General features: G+C 45.0%; 1 protein-coding gene across 7 annotated transcripts in view; it reads left to right on the forward strand.

Moving 5' to 3' along the window:
• The window catches only part of HHAT (hedgehog acyltransferase), a 321,149-nt gene that overhangs the window by 82,001 nt on the left and 226,289 nt on the right, over positions 1 to 12,859 (forward strand). For all 7 annotated transcript variants that reach the window (XM_040446368.1, XM_040446370.1, XM_040446366.1 and 4 more), the window contains 2 exons: positions 1,866 to 2,075; positions 10,027 to 10,198. In XM_040446368.1, coding sequence (XP_040302302.1) covers positions 1,866 to 2,075; positions 10,027 to 10,198 — 382 coding nt within the window. The remainder of the gene's footprint in view (positions 1 to 1,865; positions 2,076 to 10,026; positions 10,199 to 12,859) is intronic.

A 12,859-nucleotide genomic window follows, 5' to 3' on the forward strand; every position in this document is an offset into this window, starting at 1 on the left:
TGTGGCACTGAAAGTCTTGTGGTATTGTGGTATCGTGGTATCCTTACTCTTGTTCACATGATCATTCATCCATTGGCTTAGGTGGTAGCACTTACGCACTGTGGGTCGGCACAGTTGCAGGAAAGATGAGCCAGTGGATGACTTGGTTCCATGTCTCTTCTAGTAGCTGTGTTTCCTACTCTTGAAACTGGAGGCAGTCATTTAACCTGAGTCTCAATTTCATCATTTTCAAAGTGGAAGTAGTATGTGCTCTATCTTCCACGTGGAGTTTCTCTGAGCCTCTGATAACATGATATATGTTGAGTGATTTTGTAAAAACTGTAGCATTTTGAAAATTCAGTGGCATTTCCTGTTACGCTATTTTAATTTTTCTCACCAACGGATTGGGGCTAACACTTTAAGCACATATGTCAAAATCTGGACTTGTGAGAGAAAGGGTAGTGTCTCCATCTTAACAAAAGAGACTTCCCACAATGATTAACTAGGTGATCATTTAAATACATGGGTTTAAAAATAGATCTGCAATAAAAATAATTCACACCTAACTTTTTGGGGACCTGGAAAATATACAAAACAGACTCCAATCATAATTATCATTTGTGTGGCAATAGTTAGCATCAGTTATGGATGTTGGTAGTGACTAAACATTCTATTTATTATGCAGACTAGAGGTTTGAAAAATACTGCCCAAGGGAAAGAAATGAGCAGAAGCTACTTGCTTTGGGTTTCCATGCTTTTTTATTAAAAAAAATTTTTTTTAATGTTTATTTTTGAGAGAGAGACACAGACAGAGAACGAGCAGGGGAGGGGCAGAGAGAGAGGGAGACACAGAATCAGAAGCAGGCTCCAGGCTCTGAGCTGTCAGCACAGAGCCTGAGGTGGGGCTCAAACCAGTGAACCTGAGCCGATCATGACCTGAGCCAAAGTCGGACGCTTACCTGCTTAACCCACCGAGCCACTCAGGAGCCCTGGGTTTCCATGCTTGCACTTGCAGTTCTTCTAGTCTTTCTCAGTGGCTGCTGAAGGCTCAGACATGCAATAGAAACTCTTCACTGGTTGGTTTTTCTGTGTAAAGTTGTAAAAGTCCTCCCATGGATCACATTAACTATTCCTTTCTTTGTCCCCCATTATATCTTGTCTGTATTCTCATAACTTGTTCTTCTCATTAAAAAGGCAATATATATAATGGCAAATATAAAAACATAAAGATTATAAAATGATCCAAATTTTACTCCACCTAGTACTGTTAAGATTCTACCGCATTTGCTTCTTGTCTTTTATTTCATACATCTTTTAGTACATGCTTGTTATGTCTTATCTCGTGCTGCATTGTAATTATATACTTACATGCCTATCTGCTGTGTGGGAATTTAGACACCTCGAGGGCAAGGACTATTTTTCTTGACTGTGTTTCTAAAGCTTATTTGGCAAATAGTTCTCAACTGCATGTGGAGCCAGATTAACAGAAGAGCAAAAGGAAAAATATGTTGAACACAGGAATCCCATGTGACATTTATAAGCCTCTCTTTGCCTTCAGTATTGTTGGAAGAACTGTCCAAGTATCCACTGGCTGTAGCTCATCTCCATGTCCCCCACTGGATGAATCTGATGCATATCTGGGCAAACTCTCATCACCGCACACGAGGCCTAACGCTAAGTAGATGAGCGGTGTTAGAGACGCTCTTCCGCCCACTGCTCATTAACTCCTGGTTTCCATTCCCACTGAGATCTACCTGCTTCCCAGTGGTGGAGAAACCCCCTGTATGGTACAGCTGCTCTCTCTGTGGAAGCAGTCTCCTTCCCAGGGGACCGGGTGGCATCCCTCCTTGACACTCCAGAGTTGTCCTCTTCTTGTGACTTTGCAGAGAGGGTGGTACCAGACGGAGAACGAGTACTACTTGCTGCAGTTCACGCTGACCGTGCGTTGCCTGTACTACACCAGCTTCAGCCTCGAGTTCTGCTGGCAGGAGACTGAGAACAGCTTCTACTCCTTTCCCTGGCTGGTGGCCTACGTCTTCTATTACCCCGTCTTCCACAACGGGCCCATCCTCAGCTTCCCAGAGTTCATCACCCAGGTAGAGCCCGTGGGGGGACTGGATTGGTACTCCGTCCTTGTTGGCCATGGCCATCCATGAGACTCCTGAGGCTTTTCATTCTGAGGTGCCCACAAATTTAAGACACGTTTCTGTTGTGACTTCTTAGGTAACAAATGAAATACTTAGGAGAAATAAGTATTTGAAATACAGATCAGCCTGTCTCTGGGGCATGTTGGCTCTAGGAACCCCCCACCCTGACTCTTCAGTGGGTGCTGGAAACCAGGATTAGTAACTGGGCACAGAAAGGAACTTAGGGGTGGGTATCCACTGCCAGGAAGTCCCAGGGAAAGATAAAATGGATTCTGGTGGTCGTACTTAGAAAAGTAGAAAGAGATACTATCTGTGCTGTTGGTTGGAAAATATCATGTTCTCCTTTATTGTCACAAACTGCTTATGAAGTAACTGCCATCGCCTGGGAATTGTTCAGGGGGACCTAGATGAGCCAACCGAGTGCAGGTAGAGAGAGTTTCAAGGTAACAGTGTGTTTTTGGGTCCAAGTGCCTGTTTCTGTCCAGGACCCAGCTTCCCTACAGCTTTGTCTGAAGCTCCCATCAAGCTATCTATGTCATTCCCATCTCATTTTCCCTCCTACTTTGAATTTTTGTTTTCATTCTATAGCTAGCCTCATGGAACATGTTCATGAAGTTAATAAAAGTTTAGTAATTGATAATACCTAAAGCCTGTGTTTCTCAAGGGACATTCCTACCTCCTGTCACCAAAACAATCTTGATGGAGGTGAGAATATTAATACATATGTCCACATGTATATACACACGCAGTACAACTCATGTACACATAAAACAGCACATGCACACGCACACATGTACACATACACATGCCTGGAAATGGGCTCAAAGTGCAGGGCCAGCAGCAGTGTTGCATATTTCCAAAGGCGAGCATGTCAGATGCCCCCTGGAAAAATAGCAGAGTTCTTAAAAATCTCGTATTCTGTCTTAAAAAATCCCCCGAAGTTATTCTTGTACTCAAAAGTGTACTTCTGCATTATAACAACAATGTACAGTTTTAAAATTGCCAGTTAAATTATTTAACTTTTTTTTCTCCATAAGTCTTCAAGTGAAGTGGATATTCCAGGCAGATACATGTTTGGCATACGGTTTCTCATACCTCAGTTTGGGTTACATAGGATCATTCTTCTGTCATGAAGTATTTGAAGATTGTGTTTGAAAATTATGTTTAAAATGATTGTGTGAAAGATAGGTGGTTAGTGATGGCAGCTGATCTTCTAGCTCCGTGGTTCCCAAAGTGTGGTCTTTGGATTAGCAGCAGGAGGAACACCTGGGAACTTGTTAGAAATGCGGATTCTTGGGCCCCACCTCAGATCTGATTCAGACATTTTGGGGGTGGGGCCCAGCAATGGGATTTAATGGGCCTTCAGGTGATTCTGATGCCTGCTGGTGGTTGAGGGGTTGAACTGTCCTAAGTTCCTCAGTAGAGTTGGGGGCCAGAGGGTGGGGGTGACCAAGTGCAGGGTGGGTTCAGGCCCTCCAGGTTTCATCCTGTAGGGACTCTGGTTGCATCTTTGTCTTACCCCTCTTTTTTCATTCCTTTCAAAATGGTAGCACTTGCTAAAACCAGGAAACTCAGAAGGCAAATTGAAACATTTCTGTACGATCTGGGAAGATGCATAGGAAAGTCGGTGTAGAAATGGCAAAATGTTTAGTAAGCTGCAGGACAAGTAAAAGCAGCCGAGAGGTTTCTGCAGTTACAGAAGGTCTTATGGGGCACTTACCTTCTTTGAGAGAAATGTGTCTCAAAGGGGAGCAGTTAACCAGGAAGCTAAAGCTAGTAGTGAAAGAATTCTTTCAGGGGGGCCAAGAAGGAAGGGACTGCACTCCCAAGAGTGGGAGGAGGAAAGCCAACTGGAAGACCTTGTAAGCAACGTTTGTGTGAGTGAATGAATAAATGTCACCTAAAATGATAATACTGACTGACATGGTTCTTACGTGGTCAGGTCAGCGAGAGCCAGAGAATGAGGCTGTGCCACCAGGGGGCAGCGGAGCCCCATTGTGGAAACCAACTGGAAGGGCAAACTCTGGTTGGTAAAATGACAGTATTAGGCACACCCTGGGGAGAATGTATCTTTCACCCAGTTTGTTTGTGTGTAAATTGCATACACAAGATGAGGGAAGCATAGAAGAGGTGTCCTCTGTGAGGTAAGGCATGTGAGATTTGCACACTGATCGTGAGCAGATAAAAATCTGCCTGTTAAGAGGCTGCAGGGCCTTGACTTGAAGGCCCTCTCAGACGGCATTTGCAGTTTCAGGAACATATGCCCTGTTTATTTTTCTTCTGTGGCTGGGGGCAGGTTAACAAGCAGAGGCACTTTCACACAAGGCTTGTTTATTCACTTAGCTTGGAGCCTGGGGTCCCCACATCTTTCCCTGAGCAGGTGGAATTGTGCAGGGGGTGGGGGGGGTGCTGGTGTGGGGCAGGACAGTGAGTCTGAGTGTGGTAGGGCCAGGGGGCTTTTCCTTGCTGAGGGCTGTGCTCCCCCCGCCTCCAGGGGAGCATGATGGTTAAGAGCAAAGACCCTGGAGCCCAACCCTACTGTTACAGGGTTTGAATTCCTGCTTCTCTTTGGCTAGGGAGCATTTGGTGAATTGCTTACCTTGTTTGTGACTCAGTTTCCTTATCAGTGAAATAGGAAGAATAATAGTATCTCCCTCATAGGATTGTTCTCAGGATCAAATGATTTTGTATAGGTAACATGGCTTAATGTGTAAGCACTGTGAAGTATTAATGATTACTGTTATTGTTGTCATTAGCCGAAAGTGTGTGACAATTCTGGGGTAGGTTGTTGGAGGAGGTCTTGGAGAGGATGTGATTGCTAGTTGACCCACAAGCTGAACCTAGGCAGTCAGAGCTCCTCACCCCTTCCCCTGTCCTTAGAATGTACAATTAATTGGCCTACCATTCCCCACTAGGAGCTGTTTCTGGGACATAGACTTGAGAATAGGGTGTCATCGAGACCCTCTGGACTGAATATGTGACTTAACCTAGTTAAGGCCTCTGTATAAACTTTTAAGATTTGGTAGGCAGGTGTGGAGTTCTTGCAGCCACCACAGCCCAGCCTTGTATAGAAGTTCCTCTGCTTATTACACTGGCCACCTACCAATCTGGAGTGGCCTGCCTCTTTCTTCTGTCTCTCCATGCCCTCTGTGTATATGGGCCAGTTTTAGATTCTACCCCAGGAAGTTCCCAAGGTTGTGAACTAATACAGTTCAGCCCAGAACCAAGACTCTGGGTGACCTGTCACGTAGGTGGGCACAGCAGTGGGGGATTCTGGGCAGTGGCCATTCTTGGCCTTGGAAGAGGCCAGTTGTATTGACTCTGTCTCTTCGGGAGAGAGATGTAGGCAGTTGCCGCATGTACCGGGGTGGGCCCAGCCCTTGAGTGGCTGGGGCCTGTGAGAGCTGGGCAGGCGGGCAATGTCACAGACATGCTGCTCAGGGTTTGGGGCGGGCTCTGGCTCTAGAGGCCACCTGTTATAACACGGACTGAGCACTTGCTCTCAGCCAGGCCTGGCATGTGCCAGCTTCTTCATCACCAAGGCCACAGGCGGAGAGAGATACTGTTACCACTACTTTATAGATGGTAACACGGAAACAAAGAGAGGCTAAGAGAATGCAGATTGGGGTGGAAGGAGTACAGACGTGAGACTTGCTGCCAGCTGGGCAGCCAGTCCCACAGGAGTTAGAGGATGCCGTGTGTCCCGGTGGACATCTGGGTCTGGAGGTCCTCGTCCTGTGGCAGCTGCACCAGCTGTAGGTACATCTGTTGTGACAGAGACCCCTGAAAACCCCTGGCCTGGTCTGGATGCCTGGGGAGGGGCAGGGCAGGGCTGATGACCGAATGCTTTGTTGGGAGTAGGGGGTGCAGTCTGTGACCATGGACTAGAGAGATGCCCTCCATTACAAAGGAATAAGACACCTGGCTACAGTGCCCTTGACCCAAGGGTAGAGGTTAGAGCAGATTTGGCACAGTCGAACATTGGCTCCAGGGAAGGCTTTTGTTTGGTGCTCTTAAACATATGTATTATTAGTGTGTGAAGGAAGAGAACCTTTCATCTTTGAGAACTGTCATCTTTAATCATCAGACTATCTTTGAAAGGCTTCAATATTCCTTTTTATGCAATTTGCATGAAATGAGGTTTTAAAATATAACATGTTTTAAAATGCATTTGGCAGATGAGTTAATTTGTATTTTTTAGTGGAGTCTTAACTAAAAATTCCCATTGATAGTGGTTTCCAATGGTCTTATGGTTGGCACCCCCCGAGGTTTGAGATTTCTGAAATGAAATGCTCGCACACAGGCAAGAGAGAAGCCCTGCTCATTAGGGGAGCTGTGTATGGCATGTCTTTTATTCCTGCTGGATCAGCAAGGGACAAATGCTGAATTTTTTTAAAAGGGAGTCAACTAGATTGAAGTTACAAATGGACTGCAATCATATGATTCTAAAGAAAGATGAATAACTTTTTTAAGTACAAGCGAATAGAAGGAAACTGGATTGTTTTCCTTCTCCTGTATTCACTTGTACGATTAAGGAATTGACATTTCTGTTACTCGGAATGAGGAGGCATCTGGCATCAAAAAAGGGGGCATTGCGGAGAAGAGTCCAGCCCTTCTGGTCCAGTGGTGACACGTAATTATACCTTATTAAACCGGGTAGAGAAGTTTTGCCCTGAGGAGAATAGGTAAGCCATTATTGGGAAGCCAATCAGCCACAAAATGCACCTCATGTTTCTCCTTAATTATAGATATTTGTGTCATTTTAGACTGCACATTGTTTGGGGAAGCGAAGGCAGTCCTCTGAACTGACCTTGAACAGTGATTGCCTGGAGCTAAGAGGTGATTAGGTAGACATGTTTTCCTGACTGCCTGGCTGGTCGGGGGGGGGGGGGGGCTCTGTGGGTTGGGGCTGCACCCCTAGTGATGCTCTGAGACCTCAGGTGCGGGGCTGGTCTTCAGGGGACCTGTGCTAGGGTAGGCTTGCGCTTAGGGGCCTACAGGCCACGTGCAGAGAGCTGCTTTTTTAGAATCTGGGGACATTTGGTTGTTTGAAGATTGCGTTCTGTCAACAATGCTTTTGAGGCCATTATCACATTCAGCCGGGGACTTGCTTCCCTCCAAGAGTGTGGCACCAAGAAAGGCCCACCTGTGCTCTGGAATGGTGTAGGTGCCTCTTCCAGTCTTAGCTCTGCTGATTGCCTTGAGTTGAACTCTTCTTCCAGCCTCCACAGACCAATGGACACTATGTTCATAATTGTTTCCTCAATTGCTGATGGTAATTAGATCAAAATGAATTTGCTTTAGAGGGCTGGAAAAGAATGAACAAAGAGGAACTCAGTACATAGGTACTGAGCAACAAGCAAGGTGGGAAGTTGAGAAATCAACAAGCAAGGTGGGAAGTTGAGAAATAAACATGGGTCTAGTGTAGGAGAGAGAGAGAGAATACTTACCCATAGAGGATTTCGGGCTGCCCAGGGGAGATCCTGAAGCTAGATGGTTTTTAGAAAGGTGAAGAAGTAGAGGACCTTGCCTCTACTTTGGTCATAAGCAGAGAGGACCAAAGTCTTCACGATATCGTGAAGTTCCATTACTTTTCCCCTTGATAATAAAAAATAACCAATTGTTAAAAGCAACCCAAAAATCCTACCAAAAAGAGTACAGTCACTATCGCCATTTTGGTGTGTATCTTTCCAGTCTTTCATTATTTATACACATTGAAAAAAATAGTTTAACGGCTACATAATATATTGAGGTGCACTCATGCATTTTACCAGCCTCCTACTCTTGGACATTTGAGTTATTTCCTTTTCTTCTCAATTCAATAATGTAGACATGAATGATTGGGCAGGTAGGCGTTTCTGCATTGGAGTTTTATCCATCCATTGGCCTACAGATCCATTGTGGTAGACTTTATGCAGTCTTGGAGAGCATGCGCACTTATGGTATGCATTCAAATGAAAACCACCCTCAGTTTATGCCTGGTAAGGGACGTGCATTGGGTCACATAGTTCAGCTGTGGTTGCATTCGGCTGTGATCTGTATGGGTCTGCAAAGCCCTCATATGCCCAGTGTTCCTTCCTGGAAAACTCTTCCCAGGTGACCTGGTAGATCCCTCCCAGCAGTTACTGTTGGTTCTAACAAGGGAGGTTGGAATGGCTCGGCAAAATACCTTTCTAAGGCCATCTGTGGACAGGTAATGGAAAAAGGAAATTCCTGTTGGTTTGATCAGTTTACATGGAAAATATTAAACCAATGAGCTTTCCTTGGTGCAGCTACCCAAGCAGATGGTGAAAGGGAGCACACCATTCGTGCAGGTTATTGTAATGCTCCTGAGCCAGCCAGAATTTCTTCAGCTGGCTTCTTGCTGTGGGAGGACAGTTTGCGGAAGTGGTAGAATGCATTGTCAACGTGGAATAAAAATACCCACCCTGGTGTGCAGGTTCCCCCTCCTCTCTGAGGGCACTGCCTCTCACTCCTCCTGACTGTAGCGGGACTCCTTGTGCCTTTGATGTTCAAGGAGCCTGGAAGCCAAAGAGGCCCTAAGAATGGGCCTTACCTGTTTGTGTGGTGTCTTGAGCCCAAACCGTCAAAAGCTAAATCAAGCCCATTTCTTCTGCCAGCGAATGTTTGCAGATTCTACTTCATCATTTATGCATTAAATTCACCTCTGTATTACATAGCAGGCTTCAGTCTAATAAAATCTTGTCAGAGCAAGATCCAGAAATTGACCTGCTCTCTCTTGTTTTTGTACGTTTGTCTAGTGGTGTAAGTCTGAAATTGATGGACTTCACGCAAATTTTACAAGATGCTTCTGCCTTTCAGCGTCTATTATGTATTTTAAACTATTGGGCGTCCCTAAGCAGCAGGCAATGGGGCAAGCAAGACCCAGAGCCTGGCTACTTTGACTCAATATGTCCACACATATTGAGTGAGCTCAGTAGTTTGTTGGTGACTCTGAACAATAAGAACTTCTTTCTCTTACCTTTGGTGTTTGGCTCTGAACTGTGTCCTAATTCTGCCCTGTAGCCAGTAGTCTGGGATGCCATGAGGGAAGAATGTGAAGAAAGGCAGTAGGAGGCACATCACTTATCAGATACTACCAATTTGCCAGTGCTTTTTATATGCCAGGTGTTATACTCAGTACCTCTTCTGTGTTACCATATTTAGTCATGACAGTTTTTTTTTTTTTTCACTTTATATATGAGGGAAACAAGCCTCAGGGAGATTAAGTAACCTGTTCAGGATCACACAGCTGTGTGGTTTGGGCTAGAATTGGATCCCAGTTCTGACTGTAAAGTCCATGTTCTTAAGTGTTACACTGCACTGCCGGCCGAGCCAGAGATTTGTCCCATGTAGTGTCCCTGTTTGCGTTTATTCTGCCTGTTTCAAAAACAACTTCAGGTAAGATGACACACCCTCATCTCATTTTCTCCTTGTTGCCAGGTTCTGTGTCTCATTCTCCCTTTCTCTTACCAGTCCTGTGCCCCTTCCTGACTTGGCCTTACTTTTACCAGCCTTACACGTGGGTGGGTGATGGATGAAGACAGGCCGGTGACACCTGGGCCCAAAGAGACTCCAGAGTCCTGAGGAAGAGAGACTGTATCAGATCTTGCCCTCCACCCTGGCTTTTTGCAGGGCTGTTGCCAGGGATGGAGGGATGCAGAACCCATCTTGGTTCTTGGCTAGCTTGTTGGCCCCACCCTGTTCTTACTCTGGGACAGAGTTTTCCGTCTTGGGTGTGACTTTTTCACCTAAGAACAATGAATAACTAAACATCCTCTTTTAGTAGATATATGAATAAAATTTGTGAGAAGTATGCTAGAAACATTGTCTAGGGGACTATTTGAAAGATGCAAACAGTCCACACGCAATCTAATGACTTCTTTTGTTTTTACTTTAGATGCAGCAGCAAGAGTACTGCTCGCTGAAGTCCAGCCTTTCGGCCTTTGCCCTGGGGCTGGGTCGCCTCCTCTGCTATTGGTGGCTGGCAGAGCTGATGGTTCACCTCATGTACATGCACGCCATCTACAGCAGCGCCCCTCTCCTGAGGGCTGTCTCTTGTTGGACCTTAGGTAATTGTGGAAATGACTGTCGGGAGAACGAGCATCAAGAGTCAGCTTCAGAGTGAAGCTGGACCGGGGGCAGACGGGGTGTAGTTGCTTGAGCAAACGCTCTTTTTTTTTTTTTTTTTTTTGGTGTTTCAACCTTGTTCCTCTTGTGGCCAAGATGATGCATGTGTGAAGTGGCTGGTGGATGTGAGGGCCAGGCTTTTTGGTCCGGGAGCCGAGGATGGTAGGGATCCCTTTTCATCATGGAATCCTGCTAAGCTTGGCTGGGTCTGCATCTTCATGGTGTGGCCAGCACTGGACTTAACAGCGCGTAAGAGATGTGGGGGTGCAGGGGCAGCCTTTGAGTCCCTGCAAAGAGGTAATGCTCCAAGACTGAGTTGTCCTGTGGTATTCTTTGTGGTTCTTGTGTATGATAATAAAGAAATGAATACGAGCTTTAGAATCAGACAGACATGGGTGTGAATCTCAGCTCCACGAACCACTAGTGGGCAGCCTTTGGCAGCTTACTAAACCTCTCCATAGCTTCATCTTAGGAGATGAGCAGACTTGCTTTTGCAGGTTTTTCTTCCCCTTACGTTGATTTATTTTTGAGAGAGAGAGAGAGAGAGAGAGAGAGCGCGAGAGAGTACGTGCATGAGTAGGGGAGGGGCAGAGAGAGAGGAAACAAAGAATCCCAAGCAGGCTCCACACTGTCAGTGCAGAGCCTGATGTGGGTCTCGATCTCACAAGAGAGATCATGACCTGATCCGAAGTCAAGAATCAGACGCTTAACTGACTGAGTCACCCAGGTGCCCCTGCAGGGTTGTTTTGAGGATTAAATAGAGCCATGCAGGTGAAGGGCTTAGCTCATAGTGTCTGGTAGGTTGAACGAATGGTGTGTGCCCATGTATGTCCCTCTATTGCCCCACCCCTTTTTTTTTTGTCTATGCAAGTAGGTGGAATGGAGGTGATTTCCTAAGCAGGGCACAATTTCTAGTATAGGACTTGTCTGTGGAGAAACCATTGTTCTTTAGTTCTCTGGTCAAAACAGCAGAGACCATGCCCCTTTCTGAACAAAATCTCATTTCCTTGTTTGCTCTCCTTTTAAGAACTCCTGTGGTAGCTGAATTCAGCCCTGCGGTCTGACCTCTAGCCTGTAGCTCCAATGGGAAATGTGTGATCTTCCAGCCAGATTAAGCCGCTCCCCACGGAGGGCAAGAGTACAAACCTGATGCCTTATCTCTTTGGTGATTTATAGATTTTTTAAAAAGTCTTGATTGTCCTTGGTATCACACATGCTTAATCAGAATGTTTTCAAGGGAGATACGTTTTAGGGTTGGAAAAATACTGAGTTGTTTTAATTACAGTTTCTTTATTTCCCTCAAACATATCTTTTTTTTTATAGTTGGAGGGTAACTAATGTAAAGTTTTAATGATCTGCTTAGACAAACAGAATAGGATTAAATGTTGACATGCTAAATCAGATCCCAGTTGTACTGCATCCAAATTAAGACACTACCAGTTTGGGTGATTCTAACTGGGAATAACAGAAAGCACAACTCAAATTGGGGTTTAAACAAGGAAAAGCTGTTATCTCGATGGTCAGCACCAGGGGCGGTAAATCCAGGGACTCTGAAAAGTCATCACTGATTCATTTGGGGATCTGTCACTCGGCTTAAGAACTAACTAGATTCCTAGAAGCCCTTTGTTTACATCTGCAACCCATCACCTTCTGTCACCCTCTCCTGAGTTTTGGTTGTGTCATTCATTCCCCCTGTTTTTTTTTTTTTAACTGAAAAACAGAGACTTTATTTTTAGAGCAGTTTTAGGTTTATAGAAAAATGGAGAGGAAAGTACGGAGATGTCCCATGCATTCCCTGGCCCTCACACGTGCACAGCCTCCACGACTACCAACGTCTCCACTGGGGCAGTGTGTTTGTTACAGCTGATGGACCTACATCCATGCATCATTATCACCTGAAATCTATCATTTATATTAGGATTAACTCTTGGAGTTTGTGGTACAGTTTCTGGGTTTTGACAGATGTATAATGACATGTACCCACCACTGTAAGGTCACAGAGTAGTTTCACAGCCCTGAAAATCCTTGGTGTTCTTTCTTCTCATCCCTTCCTCCCTTCTAACCCCCAGAAACCACTGATCTTTTTATCATCTCCGTAGTTTTGCCTTTTTCAGAATGTCATGTAATTGGAAACCTACAGTATGGAGCTTTTTCAGATTGACATCTTTCACTTAGCACTATTATGCATTTAAGGTTCCTTCATGTCTTTTCATGGCATGATAGCTCATTTATTTGTAGTGCTGAATAATCCATTGTCTAGATGTACCACAGTTTGCCCACTGAAAGACCTCTTAGTTGCTTCTAAGTTTTATAATTAGGAGTAAGTGTGCTACAAACATTCGTGTGCATGTTTTTGTGGGGATACAAGTTTTAAACTCCTTTGGATAGAGACTAAGGAGTGCAATTGCTGGATTAGATGGTAAAGAGTGTATTCAGTTTTGTAAGAAACTGCCAAACTGTTTTCCAAAGTGGCTGTATCATTTTGCATTGTCACCAGCAATGAATGAGTTCCTATTACTCTGTGTTCTTGTCAGCCTTTGGTGTTGTCAGTGTTTTGTATTTTGGCTACTCTAATAGCTATAGAGTAGTATTTCACTCATTTT

This window comes from Herpailurus yagouaroundi, unplaced genomic scaffold, assembly GCF_014898765.1.
Source record: "Herpailurus yagouaroundi ecotype Mexico unplaced genomic scaffold, PumYag 195, whole genome shotgun sequence".
NCBI classification, from domain to species: domain Eukaryota; kingdom Metazoa; phylum Chordata; class Mammalia; order Carnivora; family Felidae; genus Herpailurus; species Herpailurus yagouaroundi.